At 39.5% G+C, this 15220-nt stretch overlaps 1 protein-coding gene across 14 annotated transcripts in view; it reads left to right on the top strand.

The window, feature by feature from the left end:
* trpm3 (transient receptor potential cation channel, subfamily M, member 3) overlaps positions 1–15220 on the top strand; it is a 166971-nt gene that overhangs the window by 146448 nt on the left and 5303 nt on the right. For 4 of the 14 annotated variants that reach the window (XM_014012547.1, XM_014012546.1, XM_014012551.1 and 1 more), the window contains 7 exons: positions 1289–1456; positions 3980–4120; positions 6769–6897; positions 7483–7734; positions 8946–9120; positions 12518–12646; positions 14236–14386. In XM_014012547.1, coding sequence (XP_013868001.1) covers positions 1289–1456; positions 3980–4120; positions 6769–6897; positions 7483–7734; positions 8946–9120; positions 12518–12646; positions 14236–14386 — 1145 coding nt within the window. Of the gene's footprint in view, positions 1–1288; positions 1493–3979; positions 4121–6768; positions 6898–7482; positions 7735–8945; positions 9121–12517; positions 12647–14235; positions 14387–15220 lie in introns of all 14 variants that reach the window. The other 10 variants (XM_014012545.1, XM_014012544.1, XM_014012550.1 and 7 more) reach the window with 3 other exon arrangements.

Raw genomic sequence — 15220 nt, 5'->3', positions numbered from 1 at the left:
GTAAGTAAGTAAGTAAGTAAGTAAGTAAGTAAGTAAGTAAGTAAGTAAGTAAGTAAGTAAGTAAGTAAGTAAGTAAGTAAACTTTATTTCTATAGCACCTTTAACAGACAAACATCACAAAGTGCCTCACAGAAAGCAAAAATAATTTAAAACAATAAAACAGATCACAGACATAAAAACAACAATAAAAAGCACTTAAGTGAAAGCCTGTCTGAATAAAAAATGTCTTAAGATGTTTCTTAAAAGAGTCAGTAGAATCTGAGCAGTGAAGGGACAGAGGGAGAGCGTTCCAGAGCCTCGGGGCCACCACCTGAAAAGCTTTGTCTCCACGGGTTTTATAATGAGTTTGAGGGACCACCAGCAGCATTTGATTAGAAGACCTCAAAGTCCTGGATGGACAGAGAGGCTTCAGAAGGTCCAGTATGTATTTGGGGGTCAAACATACGATTGGGTAAATCAGATCTGATCATTTTAGACTTCAACACAGTCCACGCCTCCAGCAAGAAATCGCTTCTCAATAGTCGTGGTTTCAGACCCTCTGTGCAAAGCAAAGAGTAAAACAAGAGTCTGGTTTTTAGGCTAATATAAGAGTGGTTTGATTTCTTTTGTTCTGTTCTAATCAGCAACAGTTCGTTGAAAAGTTGTTTTTCATTGGTAATAGTGTTTAAAACATGTTGTATTGAATAGTGAATAAAAGTGAGAAAAAAACAATCCAGGAGTTGATGTTTCTTTACATATTTTGTAGAATTGTTTGTAGGTTTTCAAGGGACGCTAATGCTGTTTGGAGGGCCGTGGCTTGGAAAAGTTTGGGAACCCCTGAATTAACCCGCTGATCTCTTTTTCTTCATCCTAAAATATTTCTTTTTTTTACACCCAGAATTCACTATTCAATAGAAAAAAAATGTTCTTAACATTTCTGTTGTGGCTTCAGCACACCTTACTTACAGCTCACTCTTCTTGATTTTTGTTCCTTTAGTGTGTAGAGCACATACGTCTCTCTAAGTGCTCCTGTCATAGACCCCGGCAGCACGGTAATTTCACTGTCTGTTTAAAATAATGCTTTTATAATTGACTTCTACAGTAAGAGCCCTCGCCTGAGTTCCAAAGCTTTATTGTACGGCTGCACGCAGGCTGCTGCGTGATGCACAAATGGTTGTAAGGGTACTTTTCTATCATGGGGGATCCATATGTGTGCTGAACAAAATCATAATGGTTTGTTGGTTTCAGACTTGTCTAAATTTCCCATCTGTGATTCAACTTTCCTCTGCCTCTGCCTCTCCCTTGCTAGGTGATTTTAGGTCTGCTTCTGCCACCGTCCATCCTGAGTCTGGAGTTCAAAAACAAGGATGAGATGTCCTACATGCCCCAGGATCAGGAGACCTATCTGCAGGAGAAGGAAGAGAAGGAGCCTGAGAAACCAGTCAAGGAGAAGGAGGAGGAGGACATGGAGTTCACAGTAAGATCTTACTGTGAGACGCAGTACAACTCCGTGGTGAGAGACCTCAGTCCTGCATCTCAGAATCTGTACACCTATTCAAACACCGTACACTCGCACTTTGACTCCAAAACAGATCACTGATTCTGCATAAGAGTCTTTTGTGGACATATTTAATGTTTTATTCTTGATGCCCACAATCAGACAGGCACATACACACATAGTCCTCCTCACAGACACTTTCTTGTCCGGCCAACTGGACACTTCCAGTGAAATGGGCCTTACCTGTTTCTCGTTGTCTTTACAACGACATGGTGTGGAGTTGTAGCGTCTCAGTCTGTCGCCGCTCGTGGGTTCCCTCGTGTGTGTGTGTGTTCTTTTTTTCTGCCCTCTTCTTCCTTCCTTTTTTTCTCTCTTTGCCTCTGCTTTCTATCTTTTATTTTGCAAATTCCCCCCTATTTTGCTGTCTCTTTCCCTCTTCTTCCTTCTCCTCCAAGCTCAGGTCTGACTGAGGTATAGTACCGTACGCCAGCCGATTGCTGCCCCTCACTCTCTCCCATCAGAAACGGTTTGCTGCAGCATACCACTCAGCATGTCAGCTGCTGAGCATGGGAGGCCCAGGCTTTTGCATTATATAACTGTGTCTGCATGATGCTGCGGGGCTTTAATCATGCAGAGTCTGAGCACCTTCTCCCAGCTCACAGTGGAAGAGTTGGTCCATCTGCATAGACATGGATGTACAGCAGGAATAGGCTATGTTCTGTTTCAGTCCATTCAGTTCTTGTGATGATTCTGTGATCCAGTTTGGGTTCATTAAATGGAGACTGTTATTTGGGAAGCAACTGCAAAACCCAAACAGGATCAGTATTCCTCCCGAGAATTGACTAAACTGAAATTGTACTCCTTCAGCGCCACTGTACATACTTTCCATCTGCATACAGCTAAGCCAGCAAGCCAGAGCAAACACTCACAAAAGCAGCCCTGTAGCACTGAAAGCCCCAGAGGCTCTGTGGTATTAAACAAAAAGCCTTTTCCAAGAGAATACATTTGTAATGAGTCTCTTCCCATTGCCCTGGCTTCTGACTGCACAAGTGCACCTTCAGGTTCTTATGAATCACACAGATTCATACAGATGCACACAAACTGCTTCACCACAGAGGGAGATTGTATTGTTGTATCCTCTAATGCTTTAGTTAAATCATAGGGTAATGATAACTGCTTGTGTGATATCTTGTACTTACCTTCTGAGTCAACCCAACAATCATGTTCATTTAAGAGAGATGCATCGATCAGAGTTTCCTAGGCTGGTTATTTTGTTATATTTGTAAATCTACAGTCTATATTTCTCTCCAAAATGTATAATTATCAACTGATAAATATATTTAATTTTAGGTTAAATTGATCATTTGATTGTATGTTGATGACAAAATGTACTGTATATAGCATGTTGTTTTTTTCACTAAAAAAGTTCCCAAGCTTTTTGTTTCTGTTACTGTAAATCTATAAATACATTTTTTCCAGTAAAATAAAATTCACTCAATTCTAAACCTCATTATAGCTTTTTAATTTTATAAGATTTTCTTTCTGCACATCTTACAACATAAACGTGCACTATATTGCAGATTACTAATGACTGTTAACAGCTTCGCAAATTACCGCTTCAAAAATATTCAGACTTTTACTTTAAAATCAGTCTGTTCTAGTCACAGGTTTAACTTTTGCATCCCTAAAAGTGTAATTTGAGTATGTTGTTCTTATAGGATCCGTCTGTGCATGCCTTGGATTAAATCGTGTTTTAGTTTAAAAGATGACGCATATTTAAAAGTTATCTTTTTTCTTTTCTTTTTGCTGATTTCACAGAAAAAGTTTTTATCACTATTTCCAAAAGTTATGCCTTTTGCCAGGTCTGCAATGTTTTTAGACTTACAATACAATTTCATGGATGAACTCCCTCAGAGATCTGGTGTTGCTTTTACATTAAGACCATGACCCATAAAAACCTCGGGCTCTCAACCCTCTCTCATGGATAAGGAAATGTGTCACAGATTGAGTTGAGATATCTATGTCTAATCTTTTTTTCTTTCCTGTTCTTGTTTTTTTTTTCTGTACTCCTCCTGTCTGTTTCTCTGTCTATCTCCTGCCTCTTAATTGTTGTCTGAGACACAATCCATGAGTGTCCGTGTCTTCGTCATTACTGTGTCACAATATCAGCCTTCACTCAAATGCCACCTCAGACATACATTTCACATCTTGGAATGATGACATCGCCTGCGCTTGCTTCTTTAAATATGCTGTTAAAACGGTGCTGATGTTCTTAATATAACTCTGCTCTCTGTCTCCTGTTTCTCCTAATTTTTTTATCACTTCCCACCTCCATCTCCATTTTATTTATTTATTTTTTTGCATCTCTAACAACCCCTCCTCTCTCTCACACACACACACAAACACACACACACACCTTCCTTCCCACACTCTCCTTTCGTTGAATCCTCACACCTTTCCCTCCCTCCTCCATCGCTCTTTGTGGGGCTTGCGTTCGCCCAGGCAATGCTGGGTAAGGTAACCGCAGAGGCATCCAGAAAGAAGGATGTCGAGGAGGTTCAGAGCCGCCACCGCCTCATCCCCATGGGACGCAAGATATACGAGTTCTACAACGCTCCAATTGTCAAGTTCTGGTTTCATACGGTGAGAGTCGGCTTGAGCAACACCTCCCACATTCTCCTGCGGACTCCGCTTTCTGCCGACTGACTGTTCTGCAAAGGCACCATTACTGTGTTTAATGTCCGCTCTCACTCAGCCTTCCCTGCCGTTAGACTCCTGTTCCAACATAACATTTAGCAGCTTTATGGGGCGTTTGAGTCAAGTGAGAAGGGAGAGACTGCTGGAAACAGAGAGATGAGGGAGAAAGAATGGACTCACACATACTGTGGTTATATTTAATCAGTACCTTGAACATACAGTAAAACCTCTGGCAGTACACCATTTGAGTTGCATATTTGATCTGAAGTTTACAGAGTGGTACACCAAGTAGGGGGAGTAAGTATTCAATCTGTGTGTTTTTGCATCTTTTACATAGTGGCAAGCATTTAGATTCTGTTTGTAGTTTGTGTTTCTCTGCCTGTAAGCATAATATTTCATAAAAGCTGGTCTTTTTTGTTGTTGTTTTCCTACGTTTAGATGCCTTCAATTTATTTGTCCAGTGAAAATGTTTATGTAGCACCAGCAAGGGTTCTTAGCTGTTTATTTGTGCTGAGAAAATATTTGTTTGCTTCATCCCATTCCTCCTTTTTTTTTCATTCAGCTTAAAGGGGGCGTATCATGCTAAATCTACTTTTTTTAATAGTTAAATGCATTTTGTTGTGTACTTGGAATCTCTAGGGGTACAGAAAATAGTTTTCTGAAATATTACATCAAGATATTTGTGACGAAATTGCCATAAGGTCTGGACTTACCAGCTACAGTTTTGTCGTCTTCATTCTCCTCTGACTCTAGGTCAGACTCCTATGTTTCCATTGACCATGAAAATGCACAAATTAGAATTTCGAAAATAAATTTGCTCAATGGAAACACGTCAATTTCGAAAAAAAATTATGTTTTTCGACAAAATAATTTTGCGCTATATGAGGTGGTTTTTCAGCCGTATCGAAATTGGTGTTTTTAGCAAAACTGCAATGGAAACACTTTTATTTGCATCACGGGAGTCACGTGATCAACAACCGGCTCTTTCCACTGACGAAAAAGACGATGACAAAGAAGATAACAGGAAGTAGAAGTAGTAGTAATATCAGAAGTAGTAAAAGAAAGTAGTAAACTCACCGACTACAATTTCCCCAATACACAGCATATGTAGCCGCTCCCAAGTAGGGGCTTGTCGCTGGAAAGCCTCAATAAAAGACGTCGACGTCTCCTCTGATGATGAGCGCTAGTGTCGTGGTAGCAATATGCTATGTGTTTACATCCATTGCCGCCATGTTTGTAATGATTTATCACAAGAACAAACATATTCATGAGTGACTTTAATGGCATTTCTTACTTAATGGAAACACCGCAGTTGCGAAACTGTGTTTTTCGACATTAACAGAATATCGACCAAGTTTTGTGCACATTTGCAATGGAAATGCAGATTCTAGCTCCAACATGTAAAGCTGGATTGACAAGTTTTCTGTTGTTGATGTTGTTTGATTAATTTGCAAATAAAACATTTCTGTGCTGCAACATAGACTTTACACCCTCTATCAAATTAGAATGAATTGGTCTGGAAGCTTGAAGTAGGTAGGGTGTGTAGCGCCTCATTTGCATTTAAAGAGACGGCGTCAAAAAGAGTTGCTTTGAGACACACATCAGCAAAGGCAGGGGTGGGCATCGAGTGCCGTAGCCCTGCATGTTTTACTTGTTTCTCTGCTCCAACACACCTGATTTGAACAAATGGGTGATTAACAGGCTTCTGCAGAACTTGGAAGAGGTAAATCAGTCACTGATTCAGGTGTGTTGGAGCAGAGAAAAAGGTAGCTAAACCATGCAGGTCTGCGGCCCTCGAGGACCAGGATTGCCCACCCCTGAGCAAAGGGGTGAAAGACTGGCTTGTGGAGTTACAATAACGAGGAATTCAGACCATAGCACTGCAGTTCCACTTCACATAGACCCCAACTGAATGATTTAAATGTGAAAAAGAAGGTTTTAAAATCATGTCTCCTTTAAAGGAAAAGCAAATAATGCATTTAAGTGAACCTACCTGAAGAACATCAGCTTGTTTTTCTCTCAGAATGTGAGCTTTCAACTCATTGCACAAATTGTATTCATATCTGTCACCTGCTGGGGAACGCTGCCTTGTTTTTTTTTTTAATAACCACAGTCCAATTCATCAAAGAATCCAGCTGGGTATAAGTTTTATCAGGAAAAATCAGTCTCTCATATTACAATCACTTCACCCACTTATGTTACTCAAAAGCTTAATTTGCAACAGGAAGAAAAGATCTGACTTTTTTTAAATACTTCAATCTGATCCATAACTATATAAAAGTATATACAGTTTCACTCCAAATCTGTTTATATGATGAAAAATGCAGTTTATGTAGAATGTTTTTTTAACTCTGAATATTTGTATTCTGTTAGAAAAACCTTGAAAAAGATAGAATTGCAGTCAGTCTGCATTTATAAGTGTTGATTTTAACTCATTAAAGCCCTTGTCAATGTAGCCCTCTTGAATTGTTTTTCCATATATTGAACAGAAATAAACTTAATTTCTGCCCATTATGTCAATACCGCTAAAATACAGGCATGTAACACAAAATAAGACCCTGCTTCTTTTTTCTCTGCTTGTGTATTTCATGTAGATGGCATATGTGGGATACCTGATGTTGTTTAACTACATTGTTCTGGTTAAGATGGACCTGTGGCCTTCTCCCCAAGAGTGGATTGTCATTGCTTACATCTTCACCAACGGCATTGAGAAAATGAGAGAGGTACATTCAATTCTTGGCTGTTCTGCATGTTGCAAAACACAGATGAAGTAACTGTAACTTGAACCAAAGTTTAATTTGGCTATTTTTGTGCACGAAAATAGAGTATAAGCTTTAAGTCTATTTCGTAAAACAGCTAAATGAATGAGGAAAACAGTGATGGATTGGTGGATTGGAAGCTGAAAAAAAGCCCAATAAGGAAGAAGAGATGGGTAGCAGGATGATGGTAGAAACAGAAGGTCATAGAAATGGAAAAATAAAAGAAAAAAGTAAAAAGAAAATACGTTGTGACCAAATAATAAATCTAACCCTACTCTGGCTATATACTGTAAGTGTATGAAATGCATTAATCATTGTGTCACATCATTTTCAGCTGCACTGTAATGCCTCCTCAGATGTCCAATTCTCTGATTGATGAATGTATACTGCCCTCTTATGGTGGTTATGATAGAATGCTTCTCTGTTTGTCTAGTTCAGTCTATTCCCAAAATGTTAATCTACAACCTTTCTGTTTACTACACTTCTTCCTATCTCCCTAGCATTATTTTTGTTTTGTTTTTTAGTAATTTTTTACTGCATGTCTTCCAGATCTTGATGTCAGAGCCGGGCAAGTTGCTGCAGAAGGTGAAGGTGTGGCTTCAGGAGTACTGGAATATCACAGACCTCATGGCCATCCTCATTTTCTCTGTTGGCATGGTTCTGCGTCTGCAGGAGCCACCACTCATGAGCTACGGGCGCGTCATCTACTGTGTCAACATAATCTACTGGTACATCCGGCTGCTTGACATCTTCGGAGTCAACAAGTACTTAGGTCCCTACGTGATGATGATTGGCAAGATGGTGAGAGGATGCAAGGGTGGGCAACTGGCTGTGTTTATGTGTTATTTTCAGCTGTATATCCTGTTAGTTCCAAATCATTATAAATTCTTCTATGGGATAAGTTTACTGTCTGACCTTGGTTGACATTATTGATGGTGACTGTATAATGAAAGGGAGCGCCATGACTGCAAAAATTGCAATATGTAGGTGGGATGCACGTCTAATGTGAATAAGGCTCCCGCACCTCTTAACTTGATTGTTTGATCTCAACAAATACAAGATCAGAGCCTTTGATTTATACATGAAAATCCAGATCTGTTACCATCTGAGGCTTGACTGCTTCTGACATGAACTGAGTACAGCTGGACACAAAGTCTTTGATGTGAAAGTCAGCAGTTGTTGAGGGAAGTCAGTCAAGTTATCAGCTTTTGTGGCACCGCCAAGGGTGTAATCACCATCCTAAAAGTGAGGGGGGCACATTTTTTAAAGGTCTTGTTTTCCCTGCTTCGGTTGAAATAAGTGTGTGTGTGTGGGGGGGGACAGAGAGCACAGATGTGGGAAGTGGGGGCAGCATGTCCCACCCTGTACCTACGGTGGTTACGCCCATGGGCACCGCAGCACTAAGCTTGTCTTTTTTTTTTGCCACTTCAGTAGAAAGCAGAACTGAATATCTGAATATTAGTATCTTAGCTTCTTCATCGTCAGTGGCACTAAGCTTGTCTAATGTTGAATATATTAGTGACATGAATACAGAGGAGTTGTGATAAGGATGCAATGATAAGGCTTACACAATCTTTTAAGCCTTTAAATTAAAAAAATAACATAATTCTAAAAAATAAATGCAATCCCAATTTTCTTTTTTTGCCTTTTCATATTGAAAATAAGTAACAGTCTTATTATACACTATTCTCTGCCACAGTTTTGTAGAGCTTAATTTAGCTTGCAGGGAGGGTGGCCTCTTCAGCTCTTTAACCTCTTTAAACTCTTTAATCAATCTAAAAATTAAACCAAATTAGATGCTATTTAATTACTGGGTCTGAGTCTCATTCCAATACAAATCTAATTAAATTTTATAGGGATAGAAATCAAATATGCAAATGCAAACTATAATTAATTTGGGTTTTTCCAACTGTGCTTCCACTTTGCCTCATTAGTCCACTTTTTTTCAACACTCTTAACTGCTGTCCATTCCTTTACTCCTCCCCTCCCTCTCCACTCCACCCCTCTGTCAGATGATCGACATGATGTATTTTGTGATCATCATGTTGGTGGTGCTGATGAGTTTCGGGGTGGCCCGTCAAGCCATCCTCAACCCCAATGAAGACCCGTCTTGGATGCTAGCCAGAAATATCTTCTTCATGCCTTACTGGATGATCTACGGAGAGGTGTTTGCTGATCAGATTGACCGTAAGTTTTGGCTGTCAGATGATAAATATAATAAATTTGGGTCAGGGTTCTTCTTGACCCTGAAGAGACAATCAACAGTAAATAAAACAATTATGTTCTTGATGAAATTAGGATTAATACTTTAAGATTGAAACACATACACTCACTGACAAAAAAGAAAGAGTTTGTGATCAAATGAAACAGCTAGGTACACTGCTTATTCTGAGTGGGATTATGGTGTGTCACCCTATTGGGCCTGGATACAAGTGATCATTTTAATGAGGAATGAAGCAAGTTCACCTACAGCTGTTTTAATGGGCCCACTGGATCCAAAAGCTTGGCACTGGGTCAGAGTTGATCCCAAGGATCCTCAGTTGGGGAAAAATCCAGGGACTTGGCTGGCCATGAAAATATCTCAACACGACAAAGGCAGTCCTAGCCTGGTAAAAACCAGACCCTTGTCCTTCACTTTTGTAGGGGTATGACATGCCCCTTCTTATAATAAAAATTATAAGGAAATTAACAGATTCTTCTGTTTAAGGAAATAAACAACTTCTCTGTGTAAATATGAGATAAACCACACAATAAGTGAACATACTCAGGCATTTAAGTTAATGTAAAATAAATTAGATTTATTTACAGAATAAAATAAATTACTAATGTACAGCTTATTGTGGACAATCAAATTTCTTATAAAAAGTTGAAATCAACAACAATTAACACACGTCCGAGTTAATTATCATTACTTTGACAACTTTATCAGGAACAACAAACTTGAGGCTTAAGGTCTTTAAATAAACCATTGTTTGCAACACTTGTTCTTAAGGTTTTGACAGGGAATAAGCAAAGGTTAAGAAATAAAGGGAAAGAGGGGTTAGCCCTAACTTTTCATTTTATCAGTATGTGAGGAGCCAGGAATGGGGGCATGAGTCTCCCACTCGATTGAGCCGGACACTGGCATGCTTAATCAAACATTCAGCCTCTACTTTTTAGATAATTTCACGTCAGGTCAGGCGTTGAGGAAGTTCTCGTCTGGGTCAGCAAGAGCTCCGGTCAGGTTCAGCTTACTTCCCAGTAGGACTTCAAGTAGCGTCTCCTGATATCTGCAGTTCGAATGGAGAGTCAAAGCCGATCGGGTCCTCTTTCAAAACAAAAGAAGTTTTCAAACAAAACTCAGTGGAGTCTTAAAAGTGGTTGTTTTGGTCACGACTGGTGGTATCGTGAACCTGTGACAAAGATCTGCTCATTGGCACGTGAGCTTAGATCTCATCACCGAACACTGGGTTTCTTGAGGAGGAAAATCAGCTCCACTTCATATGGAACAAAGATGGTGTCTCTCTGAAGGAGGTTTTCTGAGACCAAGGTCAAAGACAGGTGGAACAGTTTATTCCACCCCTAGGTGACCACTACACTTTGCTTCGTATAGGGTCTGGACTCGCGGCTATGGAGAAGTGATTCTTGCTGGAGGCGTGGCCTCTGCTGAAGTTTAAAATGACTGGATCAGTGGGCCGCGACGAATGTGCGTCAGCTCCACTGTGAAGGAGGCTAAGCTAAGAAGCTAACCGAACATTGCGTGTGCTGTAAACAAAAGAGAAAAGTACCGAGCCGAATGAGATGACTGTAAATGAGAGCTGCTGCTTTGTCAGACAAATTTATTTTAATTTGGAAGGCTTATCAACACAGACTGGCTTCTTTCACTTCCTTCACTGCCATAGCTAAACTAACCAGCAGGCACTGCGCAGAAAATCGACCTTGTTCAAAACTCCGCCTTCTGTTTGCTGATTGGCCCAGGTAAAATAAACTACAGGCAGACACTGTGCAGAAAATCTATGTTCTGTTCTCTGTTTGGCCTGGACAAAAATTCTCCTGAAGAAATCCTTGTCTATGGGAGAAATCCCAGATGTAGCACTGAAGGGAAACTGGAATTGAGCAGAAATGAATAGGAAGGCAAGGGCCAGGCTAAGGTAGTGCAACAAACAGTGTGTTGTTGAAAGGCTGTCCCAGGATGCTGTCTCAGGAAGAGTAAGCTATATGAACAAAGGATGCAACTGACAAAGCTCTGTGTCCTCGGTGTTTCCCAAACCTCTACCAATGATGAGCATGTTCTGTAGTTCCTCACACCATGATGCCAGATGTGTCTCCATGATTTTGACAGAAATGGTTCATTCCTCTTAGGACTACTGTAAGCTCATACTATAGTCATGTGTGGTAGTGCAAAGCTATTATTCATCACTGGACAATATTTACCACTCATCATCAGTCCATGCCTCTTAGTTACAGCACCAATCTGAACACATTTATCTCTACACTTATGTTAACGGCAGCCTGTTCTTGGAATGATGAACCTATAGTCTGGATTATGCTAATTATCAAGACACAAAGCAGAATGGCATGAGGGGTTGTAAAGAGTTCCCTTCTTGTGTCTGGATAGCAAGTGCAGATATCATGGGTTCTGTAATGTTTGGTGCACAATACAGCAATCCTATTTTGGTGTGGTCTGTGTAGGCCTGTTATAACCTTCACAACCCTTGCATCTGTTGAGTTTATTTATATAGCACCAATTCACAACAAAACCTCAGAAGTTTTGATGAGAAGAAAAGAACACACAGAAACAATAGGATGTAGCAAATGGAAAGTCTGAAGCCTAGTGTTAAAGGTAGATACAGTGTCAGCCTCAAAGACTACTGGGCATTGATTCCAAGATTTTGCCACTGGGACTCCTGTGCCCCCACGTGCTGGATAATAAAAGATATGACTGCCTGACCTCGTGCAAACCCACAACGTGACTTATCAAGTCAAACTTAAAGGGGCAGTAATGCTGTCTAATGCATCTACATGAGGCATCTTCTGTGGCTGGTGACCTTCACTCACTGTTTTGAGTGATTGTCAGATGCTCTGACAATTGCCCAACACACTTATTGTTCCACTTGTGATGCCACCACATATGCCCTCTGGTGCTCATCCTTGATGTGCCAACTTCTTTCATACTGAAATTATTTAAATGCCCATCACTTGTCTTCATGAGGACCGGATTGCATTTAAATTGGACCATTCCTTCTGGGTGCTTCAATTCTTTTTTGTCAGTGAGCATACTAACCACATCAGTCAGATAAATGAATTTATTGTTGGTTAAGTTTTTGACAAATCCACAAAACGTAAGACCACCAACAATCAGTTTATTTTTTATAAATCTATATATACAGTATATTTTTATACCTGGTTAATATTACGACTTCATAAAGCAAAACAAAAACAAGATGTAGGAGATGTCTGTGAACAAATGTTGTGAGAGTAAGAGTCTGTCTGTGTGCTGTTCTGTTGTCTTTTAGTATGGCACTGTATATGATGGTGTGCACAGAATGTGAGGAGTGGCCCAAAGAGAAGAGATCTGAAATAATGTTTTCATTCTTTGTTTCAGATATGCATAGTAGGAAGTTACAGCAAAGGCTGAATGAAAAACTCTGGCTGGTCGAAAATTACTTTCGAACGCACGGAACCTGGCGTAGCAATGGTCCATCCCACATTGCCCAGTGCAGTCAAAATCCCAGTAATTCTACACACATAGACCTCAGTTTAACCACATCTACCTATCCCACCTCTCTGTCATCCTCGCATCATCATGACATCATGACATGCCCACTCCTAACACAAGAGGCCTCTTGAGACAAAAGTGTGCATGTGGTTCCTGGTTGTAAGGCTAAAGTTGCCCTTGTGTTGGCATTTCAGGTCAACTACTGGATATCAGTAGCATTGTATTTAATAGACCAGTTCAGATAAATCGGAAGTAAATGAAGGCCTGACTTTGTCAGACTACTCTCTTTTCCAAATCTTTAGGACAGCTAGTAGCTTGACCTAAGGCTATACCCTGTAAGCAACTTTACTCCAATTGGTTTTGGCTGGTCAGATATGCAGCCCTTTTCAGATGTTTTTTCTTCTTTTTATGGTCTTTGTTTTTGGTCAGCTGCCACATCAAGAAGAACTATCAGATACTTGATATCCTCTTGATGCCTCTTTCCGTTTATTTGTTGCTTAATTCTAAATTACTTTAATCTGAAGACGTGACCTTGCCATGAGAAAGCCACGTTTCGCATGAACCATTATCACCACCTCTCCACGCCAGCTAAGCTTCCCACAGAAGTAGCTGCTTCACATCTTAAATAATTAACTTGATCTAAATAGTAGTCTTCATGGCTGAGCACTAAAATTTACTCAAACATTAATATCCCACAATATCACACAGAATTAAAAAAATGTGCATCCACATTATGATGTAGCTACTATCCACATTTCATCATTTCGAATCTGTTTTTTCACGTGGTTCAGTTGTCAGAGTTTTTATGTCCAAATTTTTCGGAAAGTAAGAAAAAAAAGGCTAACAAGAAATTACTTCAGTTCTCTGTCTTTGGGCTACATTGTGTGAAACAACCGATCACCAAGAAATGATGAGCATGACTAGGCCGAAACTCCAAGGCAAACAAACCGACAACGAATGCTGAATGTTCCACAGATCAGCCCCAGCAACTGAACTATCACGGATGGAAAAAACATACTGTGTATCCTAAATACATTTCAGCAAAAACCTCAGAGCAATCAACCATTGCTGAATGAAGCTATGGCTGTCATATTGAACAATATATTTTAAACACATGTTTAAATATATTGAGAACATAGACTGTGATGACACATGACAAATGTGTTGTTCTGTGTGTTTTGTTTTCAGAAACCCATTTCTGAACATAAGCCCCTGCCATTATAGTGTCTGCTCTTTTGAAAACCCTCTGAGAAAACAAAAGCATAAAAATACATTTTGTTTGTTTACAAAATATGTATTTGTGTAGTTTGTTTGGTCTTTTTGGATCTGCTTGTCTTTTTGTAGTAGTTGGTCTTGTACTGAATGTGTCTTAAATATTTTTTGTGGTTTTTTTGTGTGTTTTTTTCCCATTAATTTGCTGAAGCTTTTATCATATATATTTTTTTCTTTTTCATTTGTGGTTTATGCTGTGTCTGCATGCTTTTCTAATTTACCATACATCCAAAATGATTCAAATTCTATGGATTAAAACCCCTTCTTTAAACATAATCTACTGTGCATTAAAGTATGTGTACTGCATGTGTTTGTTTTGTGACACTGTGCAGCTCCTTGTGGACAAAATATCACGACAGAAGATGGTGTGGTGGTGACCCTACCACCCTGTAAGACTGGAGCTTGGATCGTCCCTGCAATCATGGCTTGCTATCTGTTGGTGGCCAACATACTGCTCGTCAACTTGCTCATAGCAGTATTCAAGTGCGTACACTCTCTTTTCATTTTAAATTACTTCCCAGAATAGAAAATTGTACAAAGCAGCCATAACTGCATATTCGATTTTAAATCACTTGCTTGTTAGTTTCTATTAAAGCACCTGTAAATTCTCACTTTTGCACACTTTTGTGATGATGTCATACATGTCAACCCCTTAAGACATTTTTCTTGACCATCAGAAATCTGTAATTTCACAAAAAAAGCTGTAGTGCTCTCACACTGTTTGGGGGAGTGGAGGTAGGGGTGGAGTTGGAGAGGAAAAGTGGAGTGGGATCTAACAAAGTTGGTGTCAAGCGTTTGTGCTGGTTTGTGCAACAAAAAAAATGTTTTCAAGATATTAATAAAAAGCTCCAGAGGTCATCTGAGGTCACCCTCACCTCCACGTTATCCAAATCAAACAAAACTGGTGCCAATCGTTTGTGTTAAGTTTGTGTTCATTTGTGCTGTTAAAACTTTTGTTTGTGCTGCTTTTGTTTTGAAGATATTAATGAAAGTGTAAAGGTCAAAAGGTCAGTCATCCCCCCACATTAACCAAATCTAACGAAACTGGTGTCAAACTTTTGTGCTACATTTGTGCAGCTTTGTGCATTAAAATGTTTGTTTTTGCTGTTATAGTTTTTAAAATATTAATAAAAGTTTTGGTAGGTCATCAGTTTTTGACCCCAGTTTAGTTTGATTTGGGTAATGTGGAGGGGCTGCTTGACCTCTGATGACCTCTGGAAACTTTTATTAAAGGGATCCCCGATTAATTGTAACATTAAACTTTATTTGATAAACATTTATTTTAACTGTAAAATAAAGACTAAAAATACTGTAGGC

Source organism: Austrofundulus limnaeus, unplaced genomic scaffold, assembly GCF_001266775.1.
Source record: "Austrofundulus limnaeus strain Quisiro unplaced genomic scaffold, Austrofundulus_limnaeus-1.0 Scaffold92, whole genome shotgun sequence".
In the NCBI taxonomy this organism is placed as follows: domain Eukaryota; kingdom Metazoa; phylum Chordata; class Actinopteri; order Cyprinodontiformes; family Rivulidae; genus Austrofundulus; species Austrofundulus limnaeus.
Note: the sequence above shows the minus strand (reverse complement) of the source record. Positions and strands in the feature narration are given on the sequence as shown.